General features: G+C 41.4%; 1 protein-coding gene across 6 annotated transcripts in view; it reads left to right on the top strand.

The window, feature by feature from the left end:
* slc12a5a (solute carrier family 12 member 5a) overlaps positions 1-22,553 on the top strand; it is a 157,503-nt gene that overhangs the window by 52,935 nt on the left and 82,015 nt on the right. Inside the window, exon 1 of one of the 6 annotated variants that reach the window (XM_084348359.1) lies at positions 6,339-6,957. The exons of 4 other annotated variants lie outside the window; for them this stretch is intronic. In XM_084348359.1, coding sequence (XP_084204485.1) covers positions 6,903-6,957 — 55 coding nt within the window. In that variant the 5' untranslated portion in view covers positions 6,339-6,902. Of the gene's footprint in view, positions 1-6,338; positions 6,958-22,553 lie in introns of those variants that run through there. One more of the 6 variants, XM_084348360.1, reaches the window with a different exon arrangement.

Here is a 22,553-nt window from a genome sequence, read left to right as displayed (position 1 = left end):
TCATCATCAAGTAAAGATTTGGCTTAAGAGGGCTATTTTTGGCTGATAAAAATGTCTCAACAGCTATTTTAGGTTGTGTAAAGCAAACAAACCTGTTGTGCGTTGTCATTTTGCAGATAAAATTGGTGACTGAGCCTTTTCTGGCTGAGATTTCTGACAGATGAAGAAATGTATTGCATTATTTAAGTGTCAGTGCCTTCTCTCACTCAAAATATTTTTTGGTTTAAGTCACTGAGGGAATTCAGACAGAATATTACCGATGCTGTTTCATTTCAAAACTTTTGACGCTCCTCCAGCCGCACACTTTGAGATGAGAGGCAAGTAACAGCCTTTTAAGCTTCCTGAGTATTTTTGTTTCTTGTTCAGTTTTGTCTTTGCGTCGCTTGTGTCCAGTTGAGGTGTCCAGTCTTTGTCCAGGCCTTTTGCTTTTTTGGCCGCTGGAGGCTTTAAAATGCTGCATGCCCTTGTTAACATTCGGAGGTGCTCAGACAGACCATTATGATCTGGCAGGAGTCCAAGACCCCGCAAAACATGAGGAGACGAGACTCTGCTACTGATACTGTGGGTTGGAAGTGGTTGTCCTCTCGCTTTATGTCATCCTATAACAACCAAAGCTCCTTGAGCCGCTCAGCACTGCGCACTGAGAAAACGTGTAGCAGTTTAACCTCTGTGTGTCCAAAAGTCTGGTGCTGAAAACTGGTTCTGAACTGGAACCAGTCCCACTGAAGCCCTGGGGATATGGAGAAAGATGAGTGATGATGATTAATCTACAGTGTACATTTGGGGTCGACTGATGAAATAAACAGTACAATTTACTCATGTACTGTTCTTCAGTACAATTTTCAGGTTCTTTACTTGAGTAATTTGATATTCTGCTTCTTTATACTTCTTCTCCACTACATTCATTTGATACATTTAGACACTAGTTACTTTGCAGAAATTCAAGCACGTAGCTATGACCCATAATGACGTTTGTTGTTAAACGGCAACCGTAGTGAAGTAACTTCCTGTACATAACGTAACATAAGTTTCTCAGGTAACGTAGGTACATTTGTAACAGAAGTTACGGAGGTAATCGAGTGATTTGTACCCAAACCGTAATGTTTTCCTAAACCTAACCAGGTAGTTTTATTGCCAAAAACTAACCGAACTGCGACCATACGACGAAGGTCCGTGTGTCGCTGGTAAACTGTGAACTAAAACGGTGGTGTTGTTTAGGGAGACGTTCGAGGATGTGTTGACTAAAGAGATTTAACATGCGAAGCAGTGAGCTGTAGAGGTGCTGGTAGGCAAAATGTATTAGTTTTAAACAGAGCCGAGTTAGCTCTGTCCCGCTTTTTCCGGTCTTTTTACTAACCTAAGCTAACCTGCTGCTGGTGGTAGCCTTATTTTTACCTCACAAACACAAATTTCTCATCTAACTCTTGGTGGGAAAGTGAATACGTATATGTCCCAAAATGTCTAAGTATTCCTTTAAGTATAAACATGGTTTAAGCTTTACAGTTATTTTCTTACCAAAATAATAATTAGTGGTAAACCAACCAGGACCAGACTCACCAAGCAGAATCAGTGTCTATCAAACCTGAACCTGGCAGATCCTGTGTTTATTTGGTTTTACCATGTGCTGTACTTTATTATGTGACGTAAGATTTAAAGTACAATCTGGTTCAGCATCATCTCAGATGCATAGACTTATGCACCACGGTACACTAATCCTTCATAGTCAACTAAGTAGACTAGAGAGCTCACAGTTTTTGCCAAAAATGCTACGTGAGTTCTTTCTCCTCCTCTTCCTTTTTATGACTCGGCTCACATCCATTTACTGCTTGTATCTCTTAAAGGCCAGCACCCTCCCTCTCACCTCCCTCTCTCCCTCCTCTCCTTTTGATGACTCAAGGTCACAAGAGGTCAGCAAGCCCTGCTCAGAAACATAATTGAATTTCTTTTGACCATGGCCTGTCATCATTAAAAGTATGTGGTGTGTGTGAGTTTCTCTACTTCATTAGCAGGCTCTTGAGTGGAGAGAAGCAGGTCAATATGACCTTAGCGTGGCTTTATTCGGCAAAACATCACTCAACAAAGATCCTCCCTTCTCCTGTTTAGAGCTCTGAGTTAATGACATTTAAATGAGCCCACAATCAAACCCTTAAAAATGTAACTTTATCCGTTTCTTTTTAAAGAAAATCGTTCTCTGGAAAGTGATTAATTGGTGGGAGTACTCCTCTGAGGAAAACGTGACATACAGTCGAAATCGCAAATGCACACAAGTAGGTTCACACATGGATTGCCGGCTCACACGCATGTAATCAGGCACAGATAACAAGTACAACTTAAGGAAATATGTGACTCATGCATCTGCATTTAGTCATAAAGGCTTCTTATTTGTCAATACTCCAGTTGATGTCTGCTGATCAACTGCACCTCTGAACAATTCATTTCTTTATGTGGATAATATTGTAAAGCAGCGGAAGGAATACCCGAGTACTCGCAAAAGAAAAAAAAAATCATAGGTAACAATACACACACAGATTACTGGAGCCAATGTTCAACATTTTTGTGATTGCTGTTTTTCGACATTTACGTTCATTTGTCAGGGAATAATGCATGGATCTTGATGAAAAAATCTGGCATGTTTAGGTGGCAGGTTTCTATGAGTAAGTACAATTTGATGCAGATTCTAGATCTGGTGATCTTAGATTATGGTTAAGCAGTTATGGGTGGTATCAAGCTTGATTGGATTAGCCTCGGTTGACTTAGAGGGGATTGTTGGGCCTTGGCTGAGGTATGCACTCTACTGTAGAGTGTCATTTTAGTTTTATTTATTTTGTTGAAATACTTCAAAACATAATTCTCATGCCTGGGATCGAGTCATGTCTGACTGAAAAGGCTGAAGGTTATATGCAGATTTATTTGCTATATGCTATATGTTGAATGAACATTGTCCAAATGGAGTACTCAATTACTTATGCGCATCCCTACTGCCAAGTTAAACTCTTAAAGCTTGCCTGGTCTATTTGATTAAATCTGTGCAGTTTGTAAATCCCTGGATGAAAAAAAAAACAAAATTTGAAAGTATGTTGAGTGTTGAAGTTTTACCTCAAACTACTGTAGCATGAAAACTATCTTTTAACACTATTCTGTGTTTTTCAGAAATGTGTTCTGACATCAACTTTTATAAGTTTTCTCTGTCATAACTGCATTTAGCCTTTAGACAATTCTTCTTCTGTTTGTTCTTACAGCTGCTACCCCACTGCATTAAGTATTAGTCTGCCACCTTCCTTTTACATTCCTACTTCTCATTACCTTGAGACACAATAGACTCTTGTCATCCAACATGTCGTTGGATATAAATGGTACAAAAACAACACTATTGTTTCTCAAGAACACATTTTGAGTTCCAACACCTGCTCTATTTTGTAAAGTTGCAGAATATGTTGAGTAGCGGTTATTGTTTTTCTGTTTCTGAAACTCTTACTTGTCGAGAACATGGAGGGTGAATGGCAAGTCCTTCCAGCAGACTGGTGTAAATGAGGTATTGACTGGCAGATGAATGCAATAGACCACATCCTCGAAGTGGTTAGCAGACATCCTGAAGTAAACACATTTCTTCGCCATCATCTGAACATGCTCTTACCTGTCCCTTGTTCTATTTAGGTGATGTATCGACTGCCTTCGCTCTGTCTTCTTCCTTCTGCCTGTCCAACAGGAGATTTCACTTCCCCTACAAACAAACCAATGTGCGCTGACTGTAAACGCAACATGACAGCAGGAAAGTGATAGACAACTGAGAAACTTCATACACGACATGTTTTATACTATTGTCTTGCATTAGATGTAAAGAAAAAAAATACCGCCCTATCTCAAGGTCAGCTTCGTCAAACAAGACGTTACATTGTTCGATAATGTAAAACAACAATTTACTCAAATTTACAGTTGGCTCTTTGCCCACCTTGTTTCCCTCCTGATTTAAATAATGCTGAGATTTGGCAGTGTGTTAGCTGACGTCAGCTGCTTTTGTTGTGTGCAAAATAAGTTTTCATTTCATTCAGCCACTGTTACGTAACAGTTATATCACGGTTATATCAACGTGTGAGTTCAGAGTTTGCACAGTTAGTGTTTGGTGTCCAGGCTGTGACATTTAAACCTGCTCACAGAGAGACGATAACCTTCCTCCACCTCTCGTTGAGGGAATTTTTAGTCTACAGGTGGATGCTGGAGTGGATGTGGGCTGATTTAAATGCTTTAAACAGCTGCAGTGATGATGCAGTGTTAGCACCTTGGGCATACCCATTGAGAGGTTAAATGGATCACCTGATTTTAAAGGGCATGTTAGATATCTATTGCAAAATCCTTGTTTCCGAAAGCCTAATACGACGTCCTCAAGTGTGTTGTTTTGACCACAACTAGGAATGCAGGGCAGGAGGCAGAGACATCATCTCCAGTTGACTACAGTCCAAAAATCATTTACAAGACGATACATATTCACTATACAACATCAGCAACTCCTACAACAACTAAAACAACAAGATTTCAAAACGTTAAAACCCTACAACAATATAGATGTATATCGGTGTGGCACTCATTCATACTAGACATCCATAGTTTATTTTTTATATAGCATTAACCAATGCCACATACACAGCATTAGTAGCCAAAACTAGTTTGCAATGTTCATCCCAAGATGGACCTTCATAAAAATTACCAAAATTAGAAAGAACATAAAGAAACTGGGATTCCTGTGTGCACAGCACAAAATTAGGTTAACCTTTAACTCGCCTTCCATCAATCCAAATGACGGCAACGAAAGATCATTGTGGAGTGAACGACCAACCAGCAGTGACTGTCGCCGGGCAGGACTCTCATTTACGGTACATGTAAAGTATGAATGAGAGCTGTTGCAAAGCAGAAATACATAAAAGAGAGTGCTCTACCAAGGCTTTGGAGTTCAGTGTGTGACGCATGTTCATGTAGTGTAACCACTTCAGTAAACAATGCACTTGTGTTCTCGTCTTATTTACCTCCACGTCATTTAAAAAACAAGAACAATCTTCCCATATACAAGAGAAGCAATCGTCATGATTTCATGTCATGTTCATTCACATTTAACCAATCAGAGTTCTTGCTTGATACCACAGGTAGTATAATCTACGTAAAGCAATGATGAGCATTTTGGATACAATCGACCTGAATCTTTCAGCTGTGTAAACGCAGAGGCTCTCCCCTCGTGGATATTCAAATTAATTTGTGCGTGTCTTCTGTCGTTGCATACAAACTGCTGGCTCTGGTGTGAGCACTAATGAACAAAGAGAGAGAAATGTATCCGTACACACAGCTCAGTGCAGAAATGTATTGCCAAGCTTCAAGGTATTGGTTCTTCGTCAAGGTAATTGTACCTTGACAAAACCAGTTTTGTTTGAGACGTCGGTAATAAATTTATTCGCCGGAGCCGAGCGTGCAGATATATTTTTCCTCATTCTCTTTTTGTTGAAATCTATTCTGTGCATCAGCTCTACCATGACTAAAACCAAGATTAATTGCTTTCATATCTCTTGTGTGGGATCACGACTGCTGGGACACACATAGAAACGTACACACATCACACACACACTCAGACTGTCTTCATACTACACACGTTTTTTTTTTTTTTGCACACGGTACACCGTGTACCAGATCAAAATGAATCTGCGTGGATCAAAATGAGAGCGGTCTAATTGACAGTGAGGCTTCAATGCTGTGCCGACAGCATACAGCATGCAGGGTCCTCTCAGTTGGAACCAAACATCTCTGCACTCTAAAGGACGGATTAAAGGAAGAAATGTAAGAGATAAAGAGCGGTGCCCCGTTTTGTTAGCCACATATACAGAAAGAGCAGAGAGGCGTGTCTGTGTGTGGATTTGTGCATATACAAAACCAAATGGTTGCTGATGCAGTGTGTCTTTTCATGTGTGAGAACACGGCTCTTCATGTTTATCATAACTGCATACAGATGATGTTGATGGGGCTTGTTCATCGCTTGAAGGAAACAGAGGCTCTATTTGCATCTGACATTAAAGTAGGGAGCGAGCGCAGCAGCTTATTACAAAGCCAACAGGAGGAAAAGCCGATGCATAATGCACCTCTGTGGACAGAAAACATCAGAGCAGTGAGGCTGCTCACTCTTCTAACAGCATCAATTCCACTTCCCCAATCACCTCTCTGTCTGACAGCCACGATGAGAAGAGGGAGGCAGGGAGGGAGGGGGGGGAACAGATAGAGAAGAAATCACACTACTGCTTGAATATGCAATCAGTTTGTCAGCTACAGTGACTGAGCAGCATCATCTGAGCAGGGGAGAGTGAGTGTTTTTATGTATCTGTGAGTGGGAGAGATCGAGATCAGGAGTGAGAAAGGCAAGAAAGAAAGAGACGGAGAAGAGAAGGAAAGAGGGAAGGAGGGAGAGAGCAAGTGTGCAGCTTTGAGGCGTTCCATCATCTACCAAACTCCTGCAGCTTCCCTCTTCCCTCCTCCTCCTCCTCCTCCTCCTCCTCCTCCTCCTCCTCCTCCTCCTGCTGGAGAGAGAGAGAGCAACAGAGAGAGTGAGAGAGATAGAGAGAGGGAGAGAGAGAGGGAGCAACAGAGAGAGAGAGAGAGTGAGAGAGTCACGCTTACAAGCCAGCGGAGAAGAGACGTCAAGAGGAGGATCTACAAAGGGGGGGGAAAAAAAATCCTTCTCTCTCTTCTGCTGCCTCTCTCCGTGCGTCCTACGGCAGCAAGGAGCGAGGAGGATCCGGCTGGCATATTTTCTACGCTGCTTCCCCGCGATTTCTGAGGCTGTGTAACAGTGGGTGGAGCGCAGGGAGAGCCGCCGAGAGCTCGATCGGTGACACCGCTCCGCAGCAGAAGAGTGCCGTAGAGGAGCCGGGATGCTTAACAACCTGACCGACACAGAGGAGGGGGACGGGGGAGCGCAGAGCCAGGGTGAGTGATGGGATGTGTCATGCAGCCACACACACACACACACACACACACAAACACACACGAGCAGATATGCATAAACATTCACATGGCGATGCATGACACACAGATACCGTACGTCTGTAAACACATGTCGACAGTCAACATTTTTAGAGAACAATTTAGATTGACACGCTCAACCTGATGAGAGAGAGCGGTTATTGGAAGAGGGAGTCTGTGTGTGCGTGTGTGTGTGCGTGCGCGCGTGTGAATGTGTGTGCGTGTGAGTGTTACAGCATTGTACGATGGTCGGCCTGCTTGCCTCCTCTGCTGCTGCTCTTACTGCAAGGCTGTTGTGACAGGAATAGTAATGGGGCTCACTCCATACGAAGGATGGCGAGTGTAAGGGCATTACAGCCTTGTCCAACACGCACGCACACACACTCGCGTTAATGCACAAACACACACAAACAGTGGAATTCAATCAAACGTACACGAACGCACAGTACAGAAGCGTGTTTTTTCTGGCGCAGCCGTCCAATTGTTCATTCACTCTTCATGGCAACAAAAATACTCCCACCACATATGGCGCTCTGTGGACAGGCAGTATGGGCATGTGTAAGCACACGAACACACACACAGCCACTCACAATTACAGATACCAAGCCACCATTGCTGGTAATCCCATCGCCCCCAGCTGTCAAAATCAGCCCTCCATTCAATCCCCATCGCGCAGCTCAGTCCTCGGTCTCTGCAGGCTCTCTAGAGGAAACCTGTAGGTTGCTGGTTTGTGCAGAGCGGTGATGTGAGTGCTCTTAAACCGGTTGTTCACCAGAAGAGCGCGTACCTTCTCAGGCCTATACACAAATTGAACCTGTTCTTCTAAGTGCTGGTGACAAGCTCTGCACACTTAAATGCAGTGGAAGTCCCTTGTAACTTTGGTTCGGCTCCCTTTTTAATACCCATTGAAGGTAATTCTGCAGTTACCTGTGCAGAAGCTGCAAAAACCGGCAGAATTTATTTTTTCTCCTCTCTGCTATATGTTGAGGATTATTGCAGCTCTGCACACACATCTCTCCAGTCCCAGCTCTCTCCCTCACTGCCCTCTTTTTTATACTCTCCTCTCTACATTTGTCTCAGCTTCTTTCTTTCATGTCTCCCATTCTGCGTTTTGCACAAATCTCCCTGTCGTTGTCAGTCCTGGACTCTCAGGGATGCACCGGAGAGACAGGTTGCGGATGAGAGAACAGTCACTATGCTGCTTTTCCTACCTGTGAGGGCTTAATGATAAAAATAGACCGGCGCTGGGAACATGAATATTTAACTTAATGCGGGCATCTCTTTTTTTTTTTTTTTTTTGTTGGGGGGATTACAATGGTGCGCTGAGAGCTCGGGCAGCAGTTGTAAGAGGTTGGCGGCCTTGGTTGAAGCATGACCCCATTTATAAGTGCGACGAATTGGAACCATCAAGGGCAGGTTAGCATGCGTGACACAGAGCCACATAACAGCGCGTGCAGAAGTGTTAAGCTGATATGATTACTTGAGCGTTGCCGTCGCTGTGTTTGCTTCTACCTTTTAAGAACCGTCTGTTTTAAGCTGGCACGCATGTTCAAACTGAGCACATGCTAACATGCCAAAGTGTGTGGCTGTAGCTCATCGCCTCTCCTGCTACAAATAGATGTCAGACTTTTTAATGCAATGATATAACCTATGCATGTAATGTGCACAGAGCCACGCTGGAACCCTCAGACGGGTGGCTAAGTGCCCACCACCACCACCACCACCTCCTCCTCCTCCTCCTTCCAAGACATCTCTCAATCTCTCTCGGTCCCCCCCCCCCCCTCGTGTCACACTCTCAATATCTCTCTCTTTTTGCCACTCTGCAGTAGCAGCATCTCTCAGGATAAGACCTCATTCACACACACACACATACACACACACATCCCCCCCCCCTCCATTTCTTCTGAATCACAGTGGAGCTAAGATAGCTGTGCAACAACCTGAATAACTCTGTTTAGTCATCAGTACTATGCAGGGCAGCTCCGGATAGGGAGGGCTTTTCACCTCTTTATAGTAGGAATGTCAGAGGCTGTCGCTGTCCGCTCTGCCCCGGTGCTGAAAGCGGCTCCCCCCTCTTTCTCTCGCCTGACTCCAGCAGTACGTATATCCAGGAGCTCAGGGCTGCCTGCCGCTGTCCAAGGTGCTGATTTATAGCCTTCATTACACGGCTGGGTTACAGCCCGGGAGAGGACAGCACAACGAGTTACATACAGCATCAGGGTGGAGGTGTGTGTGTGTGTTTGTAGGGGTGTGTTTTTGCACTGCGCACCTTTTTTTTAATTTTTTTTATTTATTTATAAGCATGCAAAGATGAAAGGCATAATTCTCAAGGAAATTAAGAAAGGTTATGAGAAGTGGATCCACGTTGAGTCACGGCCAGATTTACATAAGTAGTCATGCTGCTCTCCCACCATATTGTTAATTATCTGCCTGATTTTTCTCTTTTGAGCAGTGGAGAGGTGAAGTGTCAGTGGTGCAAGGAGGTGGCGTGCAATCAAGAGCTGAAGGGAAGGTGTAGTTTGATCCATTTGCAGCACAGAAAGGGTTTGATGGCAGAGCATGTCTTGATGGGAAGCTGTTACTCTTTGAAAGATGCAGGGATGCAGGGTGACGGATACTGAAAGGAAGTTCTAGAGTGATGTTGTGTTTCAGGGATCGCTTTTTGCTCACTTTGAGATGAGAGGGCCTTGTGTTTAAATGTGGAGTACAATTTTACATATTTTCACATTACAACAAATAATCTACATCTACTGCTAAGTTCTGTCATCATTACAGTGATGAGCTACAGTGTAAACTGTGTCCTGCTTGGACAGTCAGAGCACTCATTGTTTGTGGCGCCATATTAAGAGGAGCTGTTAGTGTTCACCGGCCTGGCTTCTTGTTAGCGAGCAAAAGTAATTTCATGCTACTTCTCCAAATGTTTGTTACTGTCTGCAGTTTTTCATTTATGTATTCAGTCGCTCATTAATGTGTCAGTTCAGTTTATTCGCTCCAGTTTAATGAGTGAGTAGCTTTTGTAACGTGTGCATAATTGAATATCGCTCATGAGTTCTGCCTGGACAATCTTTGGCTCAGCAGGTCAGCTGATGGCTGATAGCCGGCTCACTCAAGATACATCACGCTCTGGAGGCTTATTTAGAAAACATTTCAAACATTATAGCCTCTGTTAGATGAGATGCATTTTATTGATCCCATGCAGGGAAAGATAAGTGTCACAGTGGTAGAAGTGCAAGAACAAATGCATAGTGTAGATAAGTAACTTTAATAGACACTGTCATATGTATTATGTGCATCTAATAAACACAAATGGAGAGTAAAAAAACAAAACTAAATAGTTCAATACAGTAGTTGGATTGGTTGTATCACTGTGTAAACATTACAGTTATGGCTGGAAATGACAACTGAAATTAAGCAAGTTTGCTGATTTCACGTCTCCCTAGTGCAAATCAACCTCAATCGACGAACCTTGAGGAGCTAATTTGTCAAAAATACAACTGAGGAGCAGCGGTAACATCTGTTTACAGTGCAGCCAAACAAACTCACATGGTTTTAAAGAAGTCCGTCAATAATAACTGCAACTGCGATTCAATTTCATGCTGCACACAAAGCACGCCTGCAGCTCGGTTTCATTACTCCATACAATGTATTGTAGGACATTCAGCTGAAACTGATCCACTGACCAAAAATTAAAAAAACCCAAATGTCTATTTTGTAGACACACTTTTACTGAACTATCATAGTCAGTGTTCGTAACAAATACATTGTGTTTCCCTTGACAGCTTCACAATAACGTATCCACAATTCACTCTTTACGTGAAGCAGCAACTGAGGGAGATGTTTTGTCTTCATTACCAGTAACTTGACACAGCTCCCATGTGGCATTAGAAGTGTAAACAAAAGGGCTGATATCGATGAGATAGAAAAGCAGGATTACAAACAGTACGTACCTCAATTCCTGTGAATCCCAAACATTTGAAGGCAAAATCCTGCATGGGAATGGCAGACTCGGCAGCAAACGATGAAAATATGCACCTCAAAGTTTGACTGGTTGTGGTTTAATGTCTCTTCTTTTGCTGCCGTTTAATGACTTTTTTAATGACTTCAACTGCATCTGGATTTGAGTTTCATCAGTATCTGCTCATGAAGAGTTTTTACATGGCTCGTTTATGTATTAATGACTTCATTGATTGATTTCATGCAGGAGGAAGCAACCTGAAGGCAATAGCCTCAGTTTTACTGCACTACAGGTACATGCAATGAAGGTTCACATCTGTGATGTGCATGATGTAGAACTAAATTGACTTTGGAGATATTGGTGTTAAATACATTAAATCATCATAACTGCTCACATGTGATACCATCTACAGTATCATTAATCCATCCATCCATCTAGATCGCGTTTAGTTTACTCTAGTTTAGTTTAGTTTAGTTTAGTTTATTTAAGTAGGCTAGGGGCAAAGCAAATTAATAAAACACTTGGTAATGCATGAGTAAAAATGTCAGAATTAGCCAAAGGGTTAAAAAGGCTTTCTAAAACTAAACGCAGCAAAAGAGTAAAATAATAAAGGAGGCCAAAAAAACAAACAAAAAAACAGAACAGGGCCGTTTAAATGTCCAAAACCAGTATTGAAATGCATACAGTACATATAGAATGACTTTGCAAGAGAGCCAAAGAGAAATTTTATGTGTTTCCATGTTGTCTTTGATAGTAAACTAAATATATTTGGGTCACAGCAGCAACAAGCAACTTTAACGACAACAAGCAAATTAGATACATGTCCTTGGGCTGTGGGCATTTCTTTAAAATATATTTATAAACCAAACGTATTTGTAGATTAACCGAGAAAATAACCGATTATTTGATAAAGAAAATAATCATTGGTTCCCTCCATCCATCCATCCATCCATCCATCCATCCATCCTCTACGCCAGTCCGTGCTCTCGGTCAGGGCTGTGAAGAGGGCTGTAATGATGTTTTAGTTATGGCTGACTGCATAATACTGCAAAATGCTCCCCGGGGCCCTCTCCCAGGGAGGCAGTTGTTGTGTATGCTCAACGTCATTATTCTCTGTCTACCCGCTCTGCGACTTATCTACTGTGAATGGAGAGAGAGAGCAGAAATGCACTGTAAGTGAGAGAGATTGCTGGCTAATACAGAACCACAGGCACTTGTAACTTGGAAAGGTAGCTGCACACAAAAAAATGAATTTCCAGTAGCTTAGCGCTAAAGCGTATCATCTCCACATGAGTAGACAGACACATTGGCCGGTTGTAGCCTGCAGTATATAACTGAGTAGGTCAAGTTCAATACTTTACTGACATGTCAACCAAGTTGATAGCTGCATGCTGCTGCATTCTTCATAGACACCAATATGTTTTTAAGAAGGAGAAACTCGTTATCGTGCAAAAGTTACAGTTTTGTCTGTATTAGCTGTTTCTAGCTTTTCCCACTCCCCAATTTTTTTGCTTTATGTCTACGAGTCAGTGCTATTTTTTACCAACACAATCGGTCAAATGGTTCCTGGAGTCCAAATATAGATTGTAATTATGTATCACATAATTGAATTTAACAAAGGTAGGTATTAATGCAACATGGATACAGCGGCTTACGTAACGATGGGGCAGATGAATCGGTTTTCTCGCTAATTAGAGTATGGCTACCATCAGGAGTGGGTGTCCACATATAATGGATGGGTATTCATTCATTGGTTTGTCAATTAATAAGCAGGAGAGTATAATCAGCAGTGAAGGGCTCTGCTTCCCCAAAGCTTGATGTTGAGTCATACTGTTGCTGCTGAAGCGCTCACACAAAAGCATGAGGGGCTTGTGCGTGCACAAACACAAACACCAACATTAAGACATTAGTCACACATGTCCTGCTTTACCACATCATTCTAGTCTAAAAAATATGGTGACACTTTACACTGAGGTACCCAAAAATGTGAGTTAAAAAGGAGCAAGTGAATCAGGAACGACTTGAATCACAGTTATTCAGGAATTACTCATTAATGATTCATGATCAAGGACAAACACAAGCTAATAATGACTCATTCATTTCTAGTTACTGTTTTTTGCATCTTCAAAGAACGTGAAACATTATACTGAGTAGTTTGAGCGGCAGGTTCAAATACGATTCAAAGTGACAATTATTACATCTGCCAAGAGGATTATGTTTTCACCTGTGTCTGTTTGTTGGTTGAATTGTTGGTTTGTCAGCAGAATTAGACAAAACCTACTGAACAGATTCCCACAAAGCTCGGCTGGAGGACGAGTCTCGACCCAGAATAGACCCCTTTAACTTTTGGTGCGTATCCAGATAAAGGAGTTTTCTCTCACTTTGTTTAACTTTCCAAGATAGGATGATTTTCTATATTTTGTTTATTTCTCAGGAAATAATGGATGGATTAGTCTTCCTACTCAGTATTAAGTTTCACATACTTGAAGGTGCACAAAGAGTAACTACTGATTAAGTAATTAGTAATTAATGAGTTGTCCTGGTAACTACTCAGTATTAAGTTTCACATACTTGAAGTTGCACAAAGTAACTAATGATTAAGTAATTGGTAATTAATAAGGTAATTAATAAGTCTACCTGGTAACTACTTAGTATTATGTTTCATTTGCAACTCATCATTACCTACCATAAAGTCCTTGAATCACATTTATTCAGGAACCCATTAACTCTTGATTCATTTTTAAGATTCGTTCTTTGGTAACTACTCATAATTTTGCATAGCTTATTGTTAAGTGTTGCTAAAAATATTTACATTGCATTCGTTTGGATACTCAAGAATCAATACTTTGAATCTCTCAACTGATTTAATTGTATCAGTAGCTAAAATCTCTGCACAGCAACAACAATTGTGATAGAAAATTGCAGGCTGCGAGGGTTTCTGAGGTAAAAGATTTCAAATGGATGGATGGTCTCAGAGAAAAATAGATGGCCAGGTTTATAGAGGGGAAGAGGAGGTCAGTGGAAGTGAAGGAAAGAGATGAATCATGCCAAAAGCAGCTCAACCAAGCTGAACACAGGAACCTCTGTCGTCTCTCTCACCACGTTTATTAAAATGTACAGAAAATTGTAGTTTGTCTTTGCATTATTACCACTGTATGAAACAATTCAATAGATTTAAATTATTTAAATTCATAAGACTGTTTTTATTCAGGCGGAGAAATAACGAAGAAAAGGCAGATGCACATGATATATGAAAAATAAATTAAATTAATAGAGAGGAATAAAGAGGAAGCTCAATTTGTTAGCAACTGAGGACAACAACAACACTATGTAACAAGATCTCAAAGTCAAGAAAGGTGTCGCATCATCAGAACAGACAATGTTTGCGCAGCTTCATGTTTTATTCAAATATCATTGCTGAGGTGTTAAACAGCAGGCCACTTTACTGCCTAACCACTTTCAGTACAGTTCTGGTTCAACAGATGTATTACCCTGTTGGGCGATAAAGAAATCTATACTTCTGGGACGATATCTGCTTCGAAAAGGACACAAAAGTAGCTCTCAGTTTATCACTAACTATAATATAACTATTGTTAGCAATTTATTGAGGATACAGTAGGCCTCCATGACATCAGAGACAAAGAAGAAGAAGAAAATATGCTACTAGAAGTGCTGCTCTGTTTCATGTCACGCCTTTTTTGCTTGCAGAACACTGGCTTGCTGTCTATAATCACACAGATTATGTTGCCGTTGTTTTGCTCAATTTAAAAAACAAAAAAAAACAGGGGCGCCGTAAACAAGAGTCTTCAATGTGGCCTCACTTGGCAATCTGTGTATACAAAGGGCTTAAACTTACTGCAATCAATATTATACTATATGTTTAGACATGCACTGTTGGGATTGCCAAACAACATGCTGGGAAATGTAGGATATCAGTAGAAGCAGAGTAGAGATTTCACAAATTGAGGTAAAGTAGATTACAACAGTAAACCTCATCTCTTTAATAAATGCATTAAATACGTTATAGTAGTATAAACTGATACATTTAACACTCTATCCTCATGAGGTATTTCCCCTTTAATAGTCTCGCAGATGCTTTTCCTGCATGTTTGCAGTTTCCGTCTGGTTCAGGTGCACCACGGTGTGTGAATCACGCAGCAGATAAAGTAAATCAAAGTGATTCCAGTGGAGCTGACACAAACACACACACACACACACACACACACACAGTTACTGGTGGGGGAGTGACACACCCTCGCTGCCCTCCGGCTCGTTATTGAAGAGACCTAAGTCCTTGATGAGTCTCTCAATATCCAGCCTATCTGGCGTTACTGTGAAGCGACCTGCGCCAGGAGATGGAACCATAATGAAAAGCCACGTATTGATTTTCTCTCACTCATGTACCTATTTGTGGTGATTTAGCTGGTGTGTGGTTTCAGTACCGTGATGCCCAGTAGCACAACAATCAGTCCTTGCATCAAGTTTGTACGAGGAAACTACGGGTCTGGCTTTTATTTCGTGTCAGGAGACAAACAACCTCTGTTACCTTTAATATCTAGGTGCATGTGTGTATGTGCAGAGCCTGGCTTGATACCATTTTATCAAGCTGTTTCCCTTTGGCTCAGGAGAGAAAAATAACCAAGTAGGTAATGTGGATTGCCATGGTTACAGTCTGGGCTGTTGGAAATGTTCCATATATTTGCTAAACATGAACCCTTTACACTGAGGTTAAAAACAAAATGCAGCACGTTCTGCTTCTCTCCTGCCATTCACTGGTTTCTGCACCAAAATCCCTGCTGTGCTGGATTCACTTTCATAGGAAATGTACAGTATTTAAGTTGGGCAATTTCCCTTGCAGATAAATCATTTGCATCTCAAAAAGCGCAATGAGGAGTCACGTTTCTCTCTTTTCAAGCTTGCACGTTACCTCTGCGTCACGGCACTCTCTCCGTCTCCGAGGAAGTTTAAACAATCCTCTCAGCTCCGTCTTTAATTGCCTAGGTAACCACCAGCCAGCTGAAACATTGTTTTTGTCTTTCATCTTCAGAGCAGTTGTTATACAGTATTCGCTTGCCGTCACGTGTGCACTCGGCCCTGAGCATGTGTGTGTGTGTGTTCATACTGTGCGTGATCTCTCTTAATGTATACGAATGCTAATATTGGGAAAACAAATATATTCAGCTCTGATTATCGTGTGTGTGTGTGTGTGTGTGTGTGTGTGTGTGTGTGTTCGAAGAGGCAATGAGGGGTGGGGCGATGTGGACGTACAGTTTCAGCTGTGGAAACCCCAGTTTGTCTGTGTGTGTGTGTGTGGGAGGATCCTCTGTTGTACAGCATGGCATTGTGGGATTGCTGTGTCTTTACACTAGAAAGCAGCCTAATTGGTGGGTATGAGTGGGCAGAGGGACTGAAAGGCGACTGCGAGGCCAGCGGTGGAGGTTTCTGTCAAACCAAAGAAGAAGCGCCCGGCAGCCTTGGACGAAAATCAAACACACAGTCTTGTAATTGGGCAAGGGAGGGAGGTGGGGGAGGGGCTCGGAGGGGGATCAATCCCTCACAGTCTGCTTCATCGCCAGGACTCTAATTCTGGCCGGCAGTACACCAGTGGACTCGCAGCACACACACACGGAAGAAATAATGTTTGCGATAGACTGGAATTGCTAATAAGGCAGATGGGCACGGCATCAACATCATGCTCTTGCATAAGAACTTCAATGCGCAGATTGAAGTTCAGATCTTGCAAATGGAAAGCTTAGATGATGAAAAAAGTTACCACTGATTAATTACTGATATGGTGAGCGAACAAGTTAAAGTAATGAAGGAACTCTTAAAAGTAAGGAATGGTAGGAAAGAGCAGGAATATGTTGGGGAAAAAAATGAGAAATGAAAGCAAATTCAAATGATCGTCTACTTTGTGTCATAGATTTAAATACTACAAGTAATTGGATGGACAGTCTGCTGATTTTGTCCTGATGTTGATCAGGCCTATCTGGTATTGCCGTGTTGGTGTTGTTCTTAAAACATAATAATTAATGGCCGTTATTTGTAATTACAGCATAAGTCATAAAGTCCAAGTATTGAACAAGCTGTTGTGGCTTCATGGGTTGAGAAATGGACTATCACCAAGGAGACGGGGATGAACATGCTGGCCACATAATATTTTCAGTTTCCTCTCAGTTTTCTGTCATTGTTTGATCGAGTTTAGGCAACAAAAATACTTGGTAAGGCTTAGAAGTACATGGTTTGGGTTCAAATAGACCCTTTCACAATGTTTAACATGTAACCAGGGATTACTTCTCCCATATGTGCATTTTTCCTGTCTTTTTCCCCAGAGTTGCAAAGTGTGATTGGTCAATTGCAGTGATGGTCCTGGAGCAACATTAACTATGACGTTGCAACAACACCAACATGTCGATGTCAGATTATGCATGTTGGTGATGTCCATCCCAAAATAGCTACAAGGTTGTCGGTACGCCGTTAATTAATCATCTCTAATCTTTTTGTTGAGATTAATCAATTTGATTATTTTGTCAATGAAATATATATGTTAAAAAAATCATGGTTCTGAAAGTCCCAGGTGCTGCAAAGGTGAAAATCTATGGCCAGGACTATGACAAAATTAATTTTGCATAAATGTCATGTCATTTTTTTAGATTATTTTTTTTAGGTATTTCCTTGATAGATCTTTGATAGAGCAGACATTACTGTTTTTTTTTTTTTGTCTTTCTTTAATCCATTGATATTGTCTTTGGTGATTGGTCCGAGAAAGTATATTATATCATCATAAATCCAGGATATCGTTATGGGGATATTAAATGATTTATACAATGATATCGAATTTCTTTTTTCTTATTCATAGAATAAAAATAGAAATTGTGCACCAAAACATGGATCAACAGTCCTATTTCAGACAGCAGAAAGAGAAAAAACAAAAACATTTCAGAGTATTGGTCATATTAAAAGTAAGCAAGATGTAGCATACAAACTGACACAATGGGTAAAAAACAAATGCATAAAATGAATAAAAATAAATAAATAACTCAATTATAAAACATCCATCCAAATGATGAGTTCAGGTGTAATGGAGCTCATTCAGTCCAACAGGAGACGGACTAAATCTAGACCCTTATTTTATGGGACAGAGCGAAGGTTTAGTCTCTCTACATAAGATAACAATGGCTGCCATAAGTCAAATAACCATGAGTTCATCAGTTGAGCCTCTAAGAGTACGCACATGATACAGTATCACTCACCCTTAGAGCCAAGAATCGTTCCGAAAGGTCTGGGCAGAAAAAATGCAGTATAATGGGAAAATAGCTTACCGCCTCTTAACCACAGTAATTCAAATTGATAGGGATGTTTCCACTGATGAGTATTGATATGATACAGACACGGTGCCTCTGCTGTCCAGATGCCTCTGTCCTATAAAGGCCGAGACTGATTATAAATCTCCCCATTTGCGTGATTGACCACATTAAAGCCCAATGGTCCATTTGTAATTTAGGTTTTAACAACGAAACGGCCAGAACTGGTGATGAAGTTTTAGCCTATTCTGTCGTTTCAGTTTTCCTGTTAGTTCTTGGCCATTAGGGTACCCAGAGCGTCATTAGAGGATATTAAGGTTTTTTTTTTTTTGGTTTTTTTTTGTGAAAATGGTTTGGCAGGGGTTTGGGGGGGAATGTGGGTGGAGGCATAATGAAATGTCTCTTTCCGAAACTTGTAATGCAGAAAACAGTGGGGAGCTTCAGAAGCACTTCTATCATCAGCCACGCTTGTGTTGTTTTTTGACTTCATTTAAAACATCCACAGGATGATTTGAGAGCTGTTTTTTCAAAGGAAACCAGTATATTCTTTATTCCAAGCCAAAAACTGAAATTCAGATTTCATGACAATTATAATTGTGATGATGAAAAAGAATCTCATCCCAATATTTATCTATATTTATCGTCAAATGAATTGTCGTATTAGTAGATAAAGTACCCCTTTATCCTGTTCCCCCTTTACACATTGCTTGAAGTGACGGATAAATGTACAAGGACATTACTGGATCGGGGCCATTATGACTGGGACACAAAGAGCAACACTATAATTTGAACATTTTCAATGGCAGGGCTATCAGTGGAGCTGTTTGGGAAAATAGTCATTCATTGTGGAAAGAGGACACTTTTTCCCCCTTTTCGCCAGAACAAACTGTCGACGGCTAATTCTATATAACACACACAAAACGACCAGATCACTTATTATCAACTAAATGGACCAATTTGTTAAACAGCAACAAAAAAGTGTAGTGTTTTCTCAGTCTTGGCTTTCATGCGTTATTTGATGTCTTTTGTCGGGGATCACAAAAACAGGAGAGGACATGTAGAGGTAGACAGATTGTGATTGATACTGCTGTTATTGGCTAATAGGGTCTATGATTATTGCTTGATTTAACACACACACACACATTCATGCTGCATGTCTTGGCACGATTGCATCAATGCAAATAATTCAGCCTGGTATATATAATTTCATTTCATTTAATAATTTACCACACTTACAACCACTTACATTCATATTTCAGGTGCATCGCTAAACATTTTACGTAACGTCATCTCTTTCGCTCTCATGGAAAGCAATCAAATGCCGCTCCATACCATCTTATTCAATCATTGCCTTTCAGCCCAGCACTTAAACACAGCCCAGCTCAGTGGGCATACAGTATAGATGTAAAGTATAATCTCACAATCAAATATTTATGTCTGTAGGTATGAATTTCATGCATCGTCCCCCTGAGTATAGTGTCGCCTTTGGCTAGGCCGGCCACTCAGCTCACGGTGCTACAACACCTCTCTCTCTCTCTCTCTCTCCCCCTGTCTATCTGTCCCTTTCTTTCTCTCTTGACGACAGCTTAGTTGACATGTCTGCATAACTCTCAGTCAGGCGAGTGTCTGGGGCTGATATGCCTGTGTGAATAGTATTTCCCATTTCGCCACGGCCCACGGAGCCTATCAGCATCCTCAGCAAATGGAAATAAACCATCTGTCAGCCGGGGCCCCCTCCACAGGCGGCGGAGAGCCATGCCACTTGCCCCGTGTCCCATCTCGGCCCTCAATAGGAACCCATTTAGCTATTGTCACACAGGAAATGGAGCAACTTAACTGGAGAGCTGTGGGATTGGTGTGGTGTGTGCCGCCGCGTAAATACAGAGGATTTCTCGAGGCGCTCTCAGCGTTTGATGTTTTATGTTTAGTGAGCAGGATTAGAGGAAATTCTGTCTCTGTGGATTCCCAATTTACAGAAGTTTTATTAATTTCTGGGGTATTTGATGGATGAAATTGTACTATTTCTCACATTTATTCCTCTGAAGTTTAGCCTGTCAGTTGATGTTTTTTATATATGAAGGTCATATTTTGCTTAAGGCTGCAATGGTATGAGATTTTCAGAAGATATCCCAGTTTCACGGTATTATACAGTTACTTTAATTATTATTAGTTACAATGACCCTTAAAGGAATGAAAACAGACAGGTTATTTTGGTTGAACTAACACTTCCTTCTAATGTTACAAAATGTTATGCCCTGACAGACATGAGACTTGAAATATATATGTTTTTTGTATTTTTCAGGTTCACTCTCAGTTCGGTTTTACCCAAAAAGCTCTAAAACTCACTCTACACTACCTGCCCAGCATCAAACGGCAAAATTAGCAACTAGCTGGTGAACACAGTGGAGCATTCAACAGCTAAAAAGCTAGAGCTTAAGGTGGTGGAGACCAAAACAGAGATATAAAGGGAATATTTAAAGAAGCATGTACAGAGTCATGACTCCAAATGAATGTCAATGTTCCTGCATTCACTTGCTCGAATCTGTGAATACTGGCAGCTGTTCACTGACACGTTTAACATAACAGCTTTACAAGGTGATGAAATGTCAGTGTTGTGTTTGCAGCCTGTTCTGCTGCCCCCAAGTCACCAAATAAAGTCAATTATGGCCTCTTTGATAAGATGTTGTATGACACTTCATCACGAGCCCAAAATCTGCCAAGAAATTCTTGCACTGCGGCTGAAGGTTTGATGAAAATCCATTTAAAACGGCCCACTAATCCAAACAAGCTGCACTGCTCATTGTGATCATCAATTGAAACGTCGCAAGCATCAGGAAACAATGTTGAGATGTTGTTTGGATCATTCTTCTGATTTGACAAGTCTGTCTTTCTGTCAAAAAGATATTTTTTGATATTTGGAGCTAAATTGATAACTTGAGTTGTCTTTCTCTTCACACTCAACAGCCCTCTTAAAGGGAACAAAGAAACTGGGAAATGTTAGATGAGCTCAAACTGGTTTTTAGTTTGCATCTTATTTTAACTCCAGTGAAATAATAAAACACATCTCTCAGATGACAGCCTTTCAGTGCTATTCTCATCTCTTCTCCAACACTGATTTGAATAGATGCTGTCTTTTCTTGAACATGTTCAAACTGCACCATTCAAATGATGGTAGAGACACTTTCCATCATTGTACCCCCAAATGAATGCATTTATTCTGGTCTTATGGCCTTTAAGGTTTTTATTATTCAATAATGCATCTTTAGACTTCTGCTAAGGGACATAAAAGCCCCCATCTTCTTAAAATAGAAGCCCTTATGGTCTCCTATTTTGCCTTATAATTCATGATCCATCAGCCGAAGGTTTTCAGATATTCTATGAATGCTTAAAACCGAAAGCCCCCATCACTTGTGCTTCACATTTTATAATTTTTATTCATTTTTTACGAGCTGTCAAGTCAAGTCTTTGCCCTCACTTCTCAGTCCATTTGCTCCATGTCCGTCTCTAAGAAAGTGATTTCTGCATGTATGCTCCCGTCTGTGAGAGCGAGAGCCGGCCATGACCTCCATCCAGTAATCCCTGGACCTCTACTTACACACTACTGATCCCTCCACATTTGCTGTCTATCGTCTTCTCCTTTCCCGCCCTGTCATCTTCGTCCAGGATGTCTAGATTATTAAACCCAACACGTCCTAATCCCCTCATCCTCCTACTACACCGCAGCTGCCTAGCAGATTGGTCATCAGACCGCTAGTTTTTTTTTTTTTATATCTTAGCACAGCCCAGGACCTTGGCTGAGCAGCTCTTTATCACAGCTGGGCCTTGCCTAAAGACCTTTCTGCTGCCCAGTAAACAGTAATCGTCTTTATAGTTGCTAATGATTGCGCTGTATTCACAGAAAATGCTTGTGAGAGCTACTGATCGTCTTCCCTCATTCTTCACCTTCTCTTCCCCATCACATCCCAGGTGTGGACTCCCTGGATGGGATTGCTGCAGCTTGTCACACATTCACTTAATTTCATTATCGTTGATGGTGCAGAGGGAGGGAGTGAAGGAGCCTTTGATATTTTGGAAGCACAATGTGCAGAAAGAAAGAAACAGAGGGGCTCGTGGGATGGGGGGGCTGCCATCACTGCTCAGGCACATCAAAGGAATCCTCAGCAGATGTCTCTAAACAAGATGGCTGCCAGGTCAGCTTAGTCAATTACCTCAGTAATAAGAACAGGTTGTTGTTTATGCGGCATGCTCAGGTCCTCGCACTGCTTTGTGGTTTTTAATGCAGCGGGCAGTTGTTTTTTCCA

Source organism: Pagrus pagrus (genome assembly GCF_965226575.1).
Source record: "Pagrus pagrus genome assembly, chromosome: 3".
Taxonomy (NCBI): Eukaryota; Metazoa; Chordata; class Actinopteri; order Spariformes; family Sparidae; genus Pagrus; species Pagrus pagrus.
Note: the sequence above shows the minus strand (reverse complement) of the source record. Positions and strands in the feature narration are given on the sequence as shown.